The 15,067-nt window shown below is 34.9% G+C and overlaps 2 protein-coding genes across 2 annotated transcripts; both read left to right on the forward strand.

Moving 5' to 3' along the window:
- The first annotated feature begins 773 nt into the window (after positions 1-773).
- On the forward strand, positions 774-7,644 carry LOC132308888 (pentatricopeptide repeat-containing protein At2g20710, mitochondrial-like). Its single transcript, XM_059807168.1, has 2 exons — positions 774-1,151; positions 6,122-7,644. Exons 1-2 carry the CDS (start codon positions 873-875, stop codon positions 7,355-7,357), a joined length of 1,515 nt encoding a protein of 504 aa, XP_059663151.1. The 5' UTR covers positions 774-872; the 3' UTR covers positions 7,358-7,644.
- Positions 7,645-8,775: 1,131 nt separating this feature from the next.
- LOC132308889 (pentatricopeptide repeat-containing protein At2g20710, mitochondrial-like) lies at positions 8,776-11,538 on the forward strand. The gene is made up of 2 exons (XM_059807169.1): positions 8,776-9,138; positions 10,163-11,538. Exons 1-2 carry the CDS (start codon positions 8,866-8,868, stop codon positions 11,435-11,437), a joined length of 1,548 nt encoding a protein of 515 aa, XP_059663152.1. The 5' UTR covers positions 8,776-8,865; the 3' UTR covers positions 11,438-11,538.
- Positions 11,539-15,067: the final 3,529 nt, after the last annotated feature.

Consider the following 15,067-nt stretch of genomic DNA (forward strand, 5'->3'; position numbering starts at 1 on the left):
CCCGTGCGGGTTTGGTATGGGGCGGGGGGAGGTCGCCCTGCACCGCCCTGCCCCGTTTAGATAGGCAAATTACTTAAGTACCTTTATTTCATTAATATATATATTTTTCACTATATATTAATTACCCTATATAACAATATTAAAGTAGCAAATGAATTTTATTAAAAGAAAAGTTGCAATGGTGAAGAATTGAAGATAAGAGAAAAAAAAAAGAGCAAATCCATTTCAACAATAATTAAATTATGGTTTTAAACGGGACGGGGCGGGTAACCGCGGGGGTAAAAATGTTAAACGGTTACGGGGATGGAGTGGAAAGTTTTCTCGTTTTTGCGGTTTTGGGTAGAGATGGGGGCGAGATTTTTAAATGGTTGCGGGGGCGAGGGAGGTACACTCGCCCGAACCCGCCCCCGTTGCCATCCCTATATGAGTTTTGTGTTAATTTTTGGAATTGATGGTAATGGTGGAGGGACGGCGGCTGCGATCGATCAGCGCTAAGGGCGAGGGACGGCGACGGCAACGGTGGCAGAGGGACGGCAGTAAAGAGAGAAAGAGAAAGATTTTTATTTTGGGTTTTGGATTGGGTTCGGGATGAACCCGAGCCTAATTCGAATATGTCTGAATTTTGACAAAACTCAATTCGAATATGAACTCGATTTGTGAATTTTAAATCCCAATCTTAAAATTTTGGGTTGGAATTAGGTTAGGTTGGGTTAGCCAAGTTACACCGTAATATTAGTGACGTCCCCTACTTCAGATGCTAGCGGGTACATGATTCCATATGCCACCGCACCACACTGGATTGAGGGCTTACCTCCCTCTTTTCGTATTCGCTGAAACTACTGAACCCTTTGCCTCATCTTTCGATCAGTCAAATGAAATGCATGCAGTCGTCCAGCTTCTTTCGCTTTTTGTTTCATCGTCAAAATTGTGGGGTTTTAGTTTCACCTTTCTCGACTAAAACCCCAAACTTGTCACCATTTTCTCCGGTCAAGGCACTGTACGATCAGATTCAAATTGTCTGCGACCCTAGGGCTTCGATTATTCCAGTGCTCGACAAATGGGTAGAACAAGGTCGCAGCGTCGGTAACAAAGAACTCCGGTCACTCATTCACCTCATGAAGGATTTCAACAGATTCAATCATGCTTTAGAGGTTTCTCGTTTCTCTTACTCTCTCACATCTTCTTATATACTATATAATTATTTGTATATGTTTGTGTGCCTGTATACAAAGCTATTTGATTGTGAGTAATGCAATTTTGCTGATTAAGGGAAGAATGATTATGTATAGTCATGGTTTAGCGGTGAACTAGTTAGGCGTGTTTGAGCTTTGTTTTTGTCATAAAGCATTTGTACTGTTTGGTTGTCAATTATGGAGGAAAAACAATGGAGAAAATTTGAAATTTTAGTCTTATGTTTTATTTATTTTTATGCAAAACTTTAAACCATGAAACAATGTTGGGGAAGCTATCTTAGATTTTGCAGTAATATTAGGAATACCTATTTTGTAAAAAGAGAGATGAACAATTAACAACCTTTAAAAGTGAATCAAATATGAGTCAAATTGATTACTTTTTAAGTAGAAAAGTATGTCGATTAACAAACAAAGATTTTAAGGTTATTCTCGGAGAGAGTTTAACATCACAACATAGGCCTCTTGTTATAAAAGGACAACCTAAAAGGGAGAAAGAGAATCATAAACCAAGGACTAGGTGGTGGAATTTAAGAGGGGATAAAATAGAATTATTTTAAAATAGGGTGTTAAAAGAAGCAACATGGAATACAGAAGATGTAACAAACTTACTGTGGAATAAGATTACTACACATATTAAAAGAGTAGCAAAAGAAATCCTAGGGGAATCAAAAGGACCAAGTGCGTTATTTAAAGAAACTTGGTGGTGGAATGAACAACGTCCAAAATGTCGTAAAAACAAAACGGGAATGCTATAAAGTTTGGTGAAAAAACTAAACATAGTGAAACCTTTGAAAAATATAAAAAAGTAAATAAAGAAGTTAAGAAAGTAATAACTTATAAGTGAACCAAAACATGGAGCATATGAGGATTTTTATTCTAAAGTAGGCACAAAAGATGGGGAAAATAATATATATAAATTTCCTATACTAAGGGAGAGAAAAACTAAAGATTTTAGCCATATTAAATGCATTGAGAGTGACACAGGTTTTAGAAAAAGCTGATGAAATTAAAGATTGAAGGAAAAGTTATTTTGAGAAATTGTTATATGAAAACCATATAGAAAGTTTAGGTTTAGAGGACTATAGTAACCTTAGAGATAACATATTTTTCCGTAGGATCAAGGGATGAGAAGTAGAAATGCCTTAAAGAAGAGGAAATCGGGAAGGGCGTTAGGACCCGATGGCATACCTATTAAGGTTTGGAAGTCTTTGGGAGAAGTTGGCTTGTCTTGGTTAACAAATTTGTTTAATAAGATAATAACAAATTTGTTTAAGGTGGCCTTCTTTGCTTGGACATCTGTTTTGGTGAAGGTTTTGACCCAGGATAATTTGAGGAAAAGGAATCAGGTTGTGGTAAACTGTTGTTGCATGTGTCTTCGTGATGAGGAGACGGTGGATCACCTCCTTTTGCATTGCACCATAGCTAGAGATTGTTGGGATTTGATGCTTGGTTTGTTTGAAGTTCTGTGGGTCATGCCCAAATCCTCCAGAGGGTTGATTGAGGCTTGGAGAGGTTGTATAGTGGGGACCCATGTCCAGGATGTTTGGAGGGTTACACCTTTGTGTGCTTGGTGGTGTATTTGGCTCGAGGGGAACAAAAGATCTTTCGAAGGAAAGGAGAATCCTATTTCTATGCTTATTTTCTCTATAATTTCTACTCTTTTTTGTTGGGTTGTAGGGAGATATTATAGATCTTTAGAAGAGATGGTCGATTTTTTGGGCTCCTTGAATATCTAGTGGCCCTATTTGGCCTTGTGCAGATCTCTTGGGATGCGCTCCCCTTTTGAGTGCTTTTATACAATTTTATTTATCAAAAAAGAAAAAAGATAATAACAGCTAAGAGGATTTCCGATGAGTGGCACCAAAGTTTTGCTTGTATATAAAAATAAAAGGGATGTACAAAGTTGTACTAATTACCGTGGTATTAAATAAATGAATCACACTACGAAACTTTGGGAGAAAGTGATTGGAAAATCCCTTAAGACGAGAGACTTGGATTCATGTTGGGAAGGTCAACAATGGAGGCTATTTACTTATTTTGTAGACTAATAGAAAGATATAGAGAGAAGGAGAGAGATCTCCATAGGCTTTTTATTAATTTGGAGAAGTCCTATGATAATGTACTTAGAGATCTAATATGGAGTAAGGAAAAGAAATCAGTCTCTAAGGGATACATTGACACAATAAAAGAAATGTATGATGGTTGTGTGGCTTTAGTTATAATGCATATATGGGAAACAAGTGAATTCCCAATTACTGTAGGCTTACATCAAGCATTATCATTAAGCCCGTACTTTTTTCCCATGAGTTGAAAGGCACATCCAAGATGAGACTTCATAGTGTATGCTATCTGCTGATGATATTGTTTTAGTCATTGAGACTAGAGAAGGAGTTAATGCTAATTTAGAGGTTTAGAGAGAAGTTTTAGAACTAAAAGGGTTTAAGATAAGTAGAAATAAAACTGATTATATAGTGTAACTTTAGTAAATCTAGAAATAAAAAATGAGGATGTAGTGAGGATTTAGAATCAAGAGGTACAAAAAAGTGAATTCAAATCGTCTATAATGAAGGAAAAATTGGAGAGGGCATTAATAATAGAATTAAATGCCGGATGGGTTAAATGGAGGAGTGCATCTACTATATTGTGTGAGAGGGGTATCCCCTTACAATTGAAAGGGAAGTTCTATTGAACAACTATTAGACCAACCATACTTTATGGCATAGAAAGGATGGAATTAAAAATGATCATATTCGGGAGACGGTTAGAGTAGCAACTGTAGCATAAATTAGAGAAACCGGTTAAGATGGTTTGGACTAGTGCAAAGAAAAGTTAACCGTGGATAGAGTTAAGAACACCTTTAAATTCACCAATTAGAAAAAGTATCATAGTCTACATTGAGGGTAATACTAGGGAAAAAGGAAGGTCAAAGTTAACGTGGATAGAGTTAGTAAGGAAGGATATGATAACATACAGATTGACTAAATCTATGGCCTTAAATAGAGCAGAATGGAAACATGGTTTTTGCGTAGATGATCCCAAGTAGTTGGGAAAAGGTTTGGTTGTCGTTGTTTAAACCATGAAATAGGTGGAGTTGTTTTATACTTTTTATTTGTGTGTTATCTCATAGCCTAATGGAGTGAAAGAAGTGTCACTTGTTAAGATAGTGTTTTGTGGTTGGGGATCATAATGAGTGAGCACCTTGCATGTTTAGATAGAGGCAACTTTAAATAGTATGTTGGTTCTAAGTTTGAATCACGATTCACGATTGACATGTTTTGTTGTTTATTTTTCCCTTTTAGGATAGAAATAGAAAAAGAAGAACTAATATTAAAAAGCATACAAGGTATGCATTCTAATGGAAACTTCACTGTTGTCTCAGTCAAGCTCTTTGTCTCAAAGATAGTGAGATCCCCTTGTCTGAATTATTATTATTTTAAATATTAACAAGGATCCATTCTAACCAGGCACCTTTTGGACTCATGGCTACAACATAACCCCCAAACCACAAATATTGATTAATTCAGAACAAAGGACTTGAGACTTCAAGCTAGTAACTTTGAGACACTACCATCTGAGCATCCCTAATAAGTTGTGAAATTTTTTCCAATATGAAACACTTTAATAAATATCAAGTCCCATGCTATATTGGGTTCTTCCTTCTTCGTTCACTATGTGGCACACTCCGTTTACAATATAAGTGGTCGTTTAGGCATTTGGCCGGGCAATAATAATTATATATGTGGCTATTTGCTAAGGTGGTAGGTTGCTCTTCCATATGCGTTGTGTCATCTGGTTGAAAATCACACCAGTATAAAGCCATCTTGCTCACCCCCCACCCAAAAAAAAATAAAAAATAAAGTATGGTTGTTATAATCCAGATCCGGATTGTCGAATCTCTCAAATTGCCAAATCGATCTCGGATTCTTGATTGCATGAAAATTGCTGGATTCACTGGGAAGTGGAATCGCAACAGGTCGGTAGAATCAGAAGTAGGATCGTAGATTCACATAGGATCACATGATCCTACTAAATCGTCTTATTTTGTTCTTCTTCTGAATTTATTTGGGCCTATAACCCATTTTAGGCAAATAAATTTAATAATTTTAAATTTAAAGCCCAACTCTTTAATTGCATTAAAAAATAATAGTAATTAATAAATAAACAAAATTCAGATATCCAACATCAAATGTAGACACAATCCAACTCTAAATATCAAAGGGGTGGTTCAAAAAATTTCCTCTATTTTTCTTTATTCTTCTTAATTGCTCTTTTCTTCTTCTTTTTCAGAACTAGAACAAGAAAGAACTCTGTTTTTTCGCCCATTCTTTGTCCATTTTGAAACAAAAACAAAGAGAGACTTCATTTTTTCCATGTTGTTCTTTATTAGTTTTGTTCTTTTTTTTAATCAGAAAGTAAACTTCTCAACTAAATTGCTCAGACAGTTAGGGAACTTAATTGTACTTTACTGTCTCTGTTTCTCTGTTCCCTTTTTCTATTTGTTTAGGCTTTCCTTTAATTTCTTCTGCGAACCATCTCCCCCCCCCCCCCCCCCCCTCCCTAAATCTGTGAGACTCTGCTTGATTGTTATGCAGATGCTCTTGATTAGGAGGAAATCAAGAAATTGATTTTAAGTGTTTATCGTGTGTCTTAGTATCTTTTAATGTTAATAGATTTTGTTAGAATGTCTCATGTTGGTTGTTTAGCCCTATTCTCTACTTATATCGCAGATATTTGATTTAGAAAGTTAATTTGAGTTATTTTTCTAATAATTTTATAGAATCGTACAATCCATATCCTATGGACCCCCTCATCGATCCTACATAGAATCCCAATCCTAACAACGTTGAAATAAACACACAAGACTGAATCCTTACCCTTCCTGATGTTGACTACAAGTTCCTAACCTCTATTGTCCTTATCTTTTACAGATTTCTAAGTGGATGACTGATCGAAGGTATTTCATATTATCTCCTGCTGATGTTGCAGTGCGATTAGAATTAATATCCACAGTTCACGGAATAGAGCATGCTGAAAATTACTTTAATAATATTTCAAACAGCTTAAAATCGGCAACTGTGTACGGTGCTCTTCTCAGTAGTTATGTGCGACAGAAATCCATTGCAAAAGCAGAAGCCGTCATGCAGAATATGCGAGAGATGGGATTTGCCACAACATCTTTTCCCTACAATTTGTTGATAAACCTATATGCTCAGACTGAAGAACATGATAAGATAGATGCATTGATGCAAGAAATGGAAAATTTAGGAATACCTCATGATATGTTCACATTGAGAAACCGAATGAATGCTTATGTTCGGGCATCCGACATTTCTGGCGTGGAGAAAATCCTGAATCGGATTGAGGAGGATCCCAACTATGTTTTTGATTGGATAGTCTATTCACTTGCAGCAAATGCATATCTGAAAGTTGGGTTAATTGAAAAGACTTTGGCAATGTTAAACAAAATGGAGGGAATAATGATCCCTGTAAAAAGTAAATTGGCTTTCCAGTATCTTCTTTCACTTTATGCAAGCATTGGCAGTAAGAATGAACTTTACAGAGTATGGAATCTATACAAACCATTGAATGAAGTACATGGCACGTCATATTCTGTTATGATCACTTCTCTTGCGAAGCTGGATGACATTGAGGGGGCTGAGAAAATCTTTCAGGAGTGGGAGTCCAGGTGCTCATTTTATGATTTTCGGATATTGAATCGGCTACTTGTTGCATATTGCAAAAAAGGTCTTTTTGATAAGGCAGAATTGGCTGTAAAAAAGGCTATTAAGGGGAGAACACCTTATGCGAGTACTTGGTATATATTAGCTGTTGGGTATTCAGAAGACAAGCAAATGGACAAGGCAGCGGAGAGGTTAAAGAAGGCATTGTTAGTTGGAAGAAAAGGATGGAGGCCAAGGTCCGTCCTTTTGGATGCCAGTCTAGAGTACTTGGAAGGGCAAGGAGATGTAAAAGAAATTGAGGAAATCATAACGTTACTAAAAAACACAGGTGCTTTGACCAGGAATAATTACCACAGTTTGTTGAGGGCTTTTGTCAGAATTGGAAAATCAGTCTCTGATGTTCTTGATCAGATGGAAAGGGATGGTTTTACAGCCAATGAAGAAACTCACAGGATTCTTGAAATGAGGCCAAGCCTTATGTAGTCTCTGATGTTCTTGCTTCAACAATGAATTATAATCTGATACTTTTTGGGTTGTCAATCCTGAATTGAGGTGGAGGCTGGATTGGAGTTTTTTGACTTCCATGGCTGCAGTCCTTGAAAATGGAAGGAACCTTCGGAATGGAGAAGGACAAAATAAAATCATTGATCTGCTGTGTTAGAGAAGGAAGCTTTTAAATTAGCCCTGAAGATCATTGATTTTGTAAATTTAATTATACAATCTTCACTCTGGGATGATGTTTAATAAATATTAGTTCATTTTTGTCTAAATTTATTCTGTATTTTATTTTATTTTATTTTTTTCCCGTAAAATTAGTACGATAACACATATTTCTAATTTGTTACCGATTTATGTTTTGTCCAATGGTTACATGGTCAGGTTCAAATCCTCTTCACTGAAATTCTAAAAGGCCATAAAATTACACAGGTTGGCCTTTAGAAGAGGAAGTCTAGAAGCAATTTCTTTTAGACAATACTTAGGTTCTCACTAGAGGATTTACAACATACTCATCGCTGATGTGGACCAATAATCAAACCACTATATCTGATTTAGTAAGTGAATATCTATTGATCTCTTTGATTTGGTAATTAAAAATCACATATTAATTTATTATTAGTCCAGTGAGTATGTTAAGTATTTTCTATTTCTTTTTCCTTCTTTTAGGTAAATTATAAGTCACTCACTGATAAAATCTTTTTTATAATTTGAGATTTCATACAAATCTAAATTAACTTTTAATATAAAACTTGCTTACATACAAAATTTCGTCTTTCAATATTCAAATTTGAAAGTGATTCGTTATACCCTTCGGCCTTATGCTTGTACTTTTTTCTCTTATAAAAGGAAAAAAAATAAAAAAATCCATGAAAATAAATGATTTCATATATAACTCTCATCAATTAAATAAGTCTAAGATAGGTGAAAATTTGGCGTGGTCCACGTGATTAGAGTAAATTTGTTCACCTATGTTAGAATCATGGTTTTGTATATATTTATGAAAAGAAATAAATTTAACATTTTGTGTAAGGCTAAAAATTATTTTATAAATAGAACTCAAATTATTGTATTAGATATTTCAAAATATAAACATTTTATTTCAAATTACTCAATCGCATTTACCCATTTCTTTCCTCCCTTTTTTTTTTTGGAGGAGGATAATATAGGTCTTTTTGCCAATGACGGTATATTAACCTCATCAATTACGTTATTTCTCTCTTGTTCTTTTTTGTTATTTTTTATTCTTCTATTTTCAATATATATATATCCGATTCAACTCCTGCATATGCAGACGAATATAAATAATTGCCGAATTTAACAAATTAATTAAAGAAAATGATAAATAAAAATATACCTCATTTTCATTTGATTCCAACTTGAAATAAATGGGTCAAACTAATCAAAGCCCACCAAAAGGCCCAATCCCTCTTATACACTAACCTCTCTAACGCTGCTCTCTCGATCTCGATAATTCCTCTCTAAAGTTGTCTCTGATGATGATGAAGTTTCTGCAATCGTGTACAACTTGTTCATGGTGTAATTATAGTGGCATTTCTAGGGTTTTTTGGTACTCTACCCAGACCCTGATCTCCTCAGCTTCAAATGTGACTGTTCTGAATAGTAAATTACGAGCAGCCAACCCATGGGTTTCGATTGTTCCGATTGTAGATGAATGGGTCAGAGTTGAGGGAAAGGTGAATCTAGAAGAAGTTCAAAAGATGATCAAGCAACTCAGAAAATACAGACGTTTTACGCAGGCTCTCGAGGTACTCTCTTTCTCTCTCTACTAAGGAGTAATTAGTTGCACCGTTTTTGTTGATTGCAGAAATTATAATTAATTGGGGACTTTAAGATATCAATGTTTAGGTCTTGTTGTTCCATATCATTGATTCGCGACTATTGACACTTGAAATAAAGTAATCAACCCGCATATTCATGTGGGTTCCCTATGATGTTATTTCATTATTTTCTATTGGTTATTTGTGCTTCACAATGTTTATTCGGCAAAGTATTTCACTTTAAAATTTATTTCTTTTTTCTAATGCTTTGTGTGCAGACATAAACACCTATTCCTTGTGTTCCCAAAAGGAACTTTTTTTTTGGGGGACAATGGAGTACTTGCTAATATATTTCTTACTCCCCTTGAAATTCCCTTATGCTATGTTTGGAGAGCTGAATCAGTATCTTGGATTTGAGACTAAATTTTCTCCAATCCCAAAATAAGGCACCAATTCGGTGCCGCCAAACATAGCATTAGCCTTTTATAGTTTTCCCCTTTTTGTCTTCATTTCTTTTAATGTTTGTTGCTGTCGAATAATTAAATTGCCCCCCTTTATTGTTTATGTTTTTTTGCGTGCACTTGTTTGGGGATGAGAAATTGAGAACTGATTTGTTGGATGTAGCTTCTGCTTCCTTTTTTTTTAATTATTATTTTAACATTTTTTCTTCACTATGAAATCAATTCTGGTTGGAAAGGCAACCTTTTTATATGAGTTTCTAAATGAGTTATATTCACCTTAATCAAATTGAAGATGGTTGGAGAAGCAAAAGTATATAGGTCTGCTATGTCAAAAGATATGCCATCTTGAAAGAACAAAAGAATACAATGAAAAAAATGTAATTGTTTTGAATAGTTTCATATAATTTGTCAATGACTTTATTTATTTCTTTGTTGTTTTACTCCCACCAGATTCTCTTATAAGTGTATTTAGCAGATGTTGTTATGCCATCTAAATTTATTGTACAGGAATTGTATTTCTCATTGTTTTATTGTTATTGTTATTGTTTCAGCTATCAGAATGGATGAACGGAAGATACCTTGACCTGTTACCGGGAGATGTCACATCTAAAGGGACGAGCAACAAAAGATACCCTGACTTGTTTCCTGGAAATGTTGCAGTTCAGTTGGATTTGATATCGAAGGTTCATGGAGTAGAACAAGCAGAAAAGTACTTTAGTACAATTCCAGACACTTTGAGAGGCTTCCAGGTTTATGGTGCTCTTTTAAACTGCTATGCCTATGCAAAATCCTTAGAGAAAGCAGAGGCCATTATGCAGAAGATGAAGGAGCTGGGTTTTGCTACAACACTTGCTTACAATGTTATTCTGAAACTCTATTCTCAGATGGGAGAGCACATGAAACTAGACCCCCTAATGCAAGAGATGGAAGAGAAGGGAATTACTTGTGATAAATATACCTTCACTGTCCGTTTAAATGCGTATGCAACAGCTACAGACATAAAGGGAATGGAGAGGCTTTTGTTGAAGATGGAAGCTGATCCTCTTCTCACCATGGAATGGAATGCATACGTTGTGGCAGCGAATGGGTATTTGAAAGCTAACTTAGTAGAGAATGCTTTGGCAATGCTGAAAAAATCAGAGCATCTCATCAAGGTTGAGACAAGAAGGTTTGCGTATGAAATTCTACTCACGCAGTATGGTCGTATGGGGAAAAAAGGTGAGGTGTATCGTATATGGAATTTGTACAAGAAAACCCATCGATTTTTCAATTCGAGCTACCTATGTATGATAAGCACACTAGTGAATTTGGATGACCTTGATGGTGCAGAGAGGATATTCGAGGACTGGGAAAAGGGGAACAAATATTTCGACTTTCGGGCACCAAACTTGCTTATCACTGCTTATTGCAGAAAGGATCTTCTGGTAAAGGCTGAATCACTTGTGGATAGGCTTATAGAAAGTGGGAAGCAACCCAATGCGAACACATGGGATCATTTGGCAGCTGGATATCATAAGTTGAGTCAGATGGAAAAGGCAGTGGAGACAATGAAGAAGGCAATCTCAGCAAGTCATTCAAGGTCGAGGTTGAACTATTCCACTTTGGCTGCATGTGTGGGATACTTGAAAGGGAAGGGAGATGCGGAAGAAGTGGACGAGCTTATTAGTTTACTAAAGGAAAAGGGTCGGTTTTCAACAGAAATGTGCAATAGGTTAGATAATTATAATGCACAGAATGGAAATTCAGAATGCAAACTACATGATCAGATGGGAGAGGGTGATCAGAATGTTGAGGGAGAAATGCTTGGAGTCATGGAGTTCAAGTAGGAGGATATCAGGTGATTATCACGTATCATATGAACCTCTGATACGTGACACTGTACAGCTTTTTTCTAGTTTCTTCAATGAATTGGTTTCTTTTAGCTTGAGACTAAGCCCCGTTTGGCATGCGTTTTGTTTATGTTTCTTTTGTTTTTGGGCGGTTATAGTGTCGATTTTGGCAACAAAAGTATATTTAGTGCGACCTTGTTTTATTTTACACAATGTTAAAACACTTTGTGAACAGTCGCCCAAAATCAAAATACCAAAAAGTTATTTTTCTTATTTTGATAACTGTTCAACGTCCAAAACCATAACACCAAAACCATAATAATAGCGCAAAACTCTTACAGCAAAACATCATTTCTAATTTTTTTTCAAAAAGCAAAAATATTATTTTTGTTCTAGTCAAAAGTAAGATGCCTAAAATAAAGTGTCAAATAGGTTCTAAGAGTTCATTTGATTAGTGTAAAAAAAAAAAAAAAAAAAAAAACCTATTGAATCATCCATTTGTGTGGAACACGCATTTGTGAAACATGGCCTCTTATCTCACGCATCAAACGATTATAAAAGGAAAAGTGAAGGAAATAAAACAAATAAAGCAAAGCATAAAAAGGCTCGAATGGCTTGCATGTTTCTTGGCTTTTTCACTCAAATTTGGTTATTACAAAGCTAAACACGAGAATTCGTACTAATATTCAATTGTTTGTCAAGTTGGAAACGTAAACTATTATTAACTCCTCAAATACAAACTTTATGGCTTTATCTTGGCTTATTCACTGGAATTAGGATCATTTACTTTCCTTTTAATTTTTCAATTATCTCGATGATTAAAAGTGAGATTATTATGTTCACGATAAGAGAGTAGTACAGTAGTTGTTTTCTGGAGTTATACAAGACAACAAACATGTTGATAAAACATGTTTTTTACTTTATTCACGTGAGTGCGAGGAATAATCAGTAGTATTATTAGGTCCAATGATAATGTCAGTGAAGAAAATTAAAAGTGAACTAAAAAAAGAAAGGAAAATTGGGAAGTAGGACTGTTGGAGTGAGGTGATGTGATATTTTAGGTATGAAACTTGTAGGAGTAGCACTAAATTTGAGGTTTGGTTTGTGGAAGAAATAAATTGAAAGCCACTTGGCGTTGATTGTTTGTTGTTTGTTCACCTAAGAACCCACTAATTCCCAACACACGCACTCACGAACCTACTGCACATAAATTCCACCATAATACATATATTTGAGACAAACATAGCCATGTTGAACTTTGATATCATCATTTATAGAGAAAAAGAGAGAGCACTATAATCTACCGTGTCCAACTTTTATTAATTCATTTGTAACCAAATCTTTCGGGAGCCTAGATGAAAAGGTTGGTGTACTTTCACCAACTAGTCCAAAGTAGATTTATAGGCACTTTTAATTTTTGGATTGTATGGAATATAGAAAGGGGTGTCACTAGCATGGTTAACTTTTGTTTCATTAATTAAATGTTTTGGTTGTTCCACTTAACAAAAATATATTAAAACAATTAATTAAAGGTAAATGCTACATTGCTAGCATATCCATAACTTGAGGAAGCCAACAGCCAGTAACCCCTTTTAGATTTTGTCTTGGCTGCCTTAATTGGGACCCGTATATATATATATATGTGCGCGCGCGCGCGCTTAATTGGGTTGTTGGATCATGACTTTTCGAAGAAAAAACACTTCTTTTTTCTATATGTTTGGTCACTTACCCTGCAAGATGTGCATTTAGTCTTTTACTTTGTGACTTTGTTGTGTTAAGATCGAGACCTAAATCATATGAAGTGTTTTTAACAAAACACCATCTTTCTTAGCAAAATTTCAAAAAGAAAGGTTTTCCAGGCTGGTTGCAAAAGATAAACCAATCACAGCTTATGTCATATTTCTAATCATAACAATTCTATGTTTATAAACCATATATATTTTTATGTAACTCTACTAATTAATAATACATATATTTGATTTGGTGGAATTTTGGCTCAAATCCATTAATATATATATATATATATATATATATATACCCATTTGATACAAAAATATGTATAGTACAAGCAAACGTATATATACTATTAAAAACAAGGTGCAAATTTATAAAGCATATCTACTATATTTCCAATATCATCTACAGTAATTGATTAAACACTTACATACTATCATGATTTTAATTTAAATACAATATTTTTGGGATAGAGTATGTATGTATATATTTAAAGAAAGACGAAACGCACTTTGCTAAAAAAATAAAGGCCAAACACAAATGGACGTGTGGGTGTTCTTCTAGATGGACCTAAGGCCGCCACTGCCACCGTGACCATTACCACCACCAACACCAAACTAATCTAATAGAAGTAAGGGACACGCAAATGAGCTGAAAGAAGAGACTTGGGAGTGTGACTCAAAATAAATGTGTTTTATTTTATTTTTTAAGCAAATACACATATTTTTTTTCACGGGATTCGAATTCCTCCCCTTCCTTATTCTTTGAAGATGGAGAGATTATACCATTGGGTTATTTGATTCCACGATAAAATAAAAAAATAAAAATAAACGTTGGTGGGCTTATATTTGGACTGGTCTCTTCTAGATGCTCCACCTTATATTCAACCCTTTTATCACTCGCGTTGAAATCCAGTCTTTTCAACCCATGCTCCATCATGTCATAATTCACAAAAACTTGTTCATATCTGGATGGGGATCCACCGTGAATATATCTTATGGTGTGTGTACCCACACCTCCAATCATACAAAACTCTCTCATTTTCATTAGGGGTACCCATAGATGGGGATTGGGGTTCTGTAGTGAACGTGATCATGACCACGACCACCATCTACTTGCCAATATCATCTCTATCCCTTACATTTAACAAATTTACTTTTCTTTTTAATACGCGTGATATGTAGAAAATCATTGGATGAAAAATAGAGTAACATATTAATAAATGGATTTGCCCATTTATTCAAAATTTAAAAATTTAAATTGTTAGGTAATGTTATAGAACCACTCATTTATATTTCTTTTTATTTGTAAAGTCCTCATTATAATTGGGTTATGCTGCCTATTCAGGTAGCACACTTGGACGCCTTCTAGGTTGCCTATTCGGATAGCACACTTGGACGCCTTCCAGATCAGGCGTTTCACGTAATACCAAATGAAGAATTAAGTCTGACTCTGATACCAATTATAACGGATAAACATTTATCTATTTATTAAAAAATTTAATTATTATATATTGTTACATACTTACCCATTTATACCCTCTTCACTTTCTATCATAATATAAATACCCCTTATAACAACTTTTATGATAAGGGGGGATTATATAACACCACCAGAGCAAAAGATTCGACCTTCGAGCTCAAAATTTGACAGAATCCTTGGTCTCATCATGTCTATACACCCTTTCAATCTTTGGTTGAAAACAAATCTAAAGAATATGATTTCATCCAGGACTCGGCAACTTAAATTTAAAATTTTAAAAATAAAATTAATTAAAATTTTGATCTGAATTTTCTTCCATCCCGAATCAAAAGCCAAATACAACATATGAGTAGTAACGGAAGGAAAAACCGAAATTTTAAGACAAGCACCATTCACATGATGACAACAGAA

The sequence above is a fragment of the Cornus florida genome, unplaced genomic scaffold (genome assembly GCF_030987335.1).
Source record: "Cornus florida cultivar Cherokee Brave unplaced genomic scaffold, ASM3098733v1 CherokeeBrave_3.0.0_Hap2_Chr05, whole genome shotgun sequence".
Lineage (NCBI taxonomy): Eukaryota > Viridiplantae > Streptophyta > Magnoliopsida > Cornales > Cornaceae > Cornus > Cornus florida.

What these genes read in the sequence shown, in the direction of transcription:
- LOC132308888 (XM_059807168.1), top strand. Translation starts at nt 873, where the DNA reads ATGAAATGCATGCAGTCGTCCAGCTTCTTTCGCTTTTTGTTTCATCGT. An exon ending in GATTCAATCATGCTTTAGAG is followed by an intron (nt 1,152 to 6,121) that starts GTTTCTCGTTTC and finishes TATCTTTTACAG; the next exon opens with ATTTCTAAGTGGATGACTGA.
- LOC132308889 (XM_059807169.1), top strand. Translation starts at nt 8,866, where the DNA reads ATGATGATGAAGTTTCTGCAATCGTGTACAACTTGTTCATGGTGTAAT. An exon ending in GTTTTACGCAGGCTCTCGAG is followed by an intron (nt 9,139 to 10,162) that starts GTACTCTCTTTC and finishes TTATTGTTTCAG; the next exon opens with CTATCAGAATGGATGAACGG.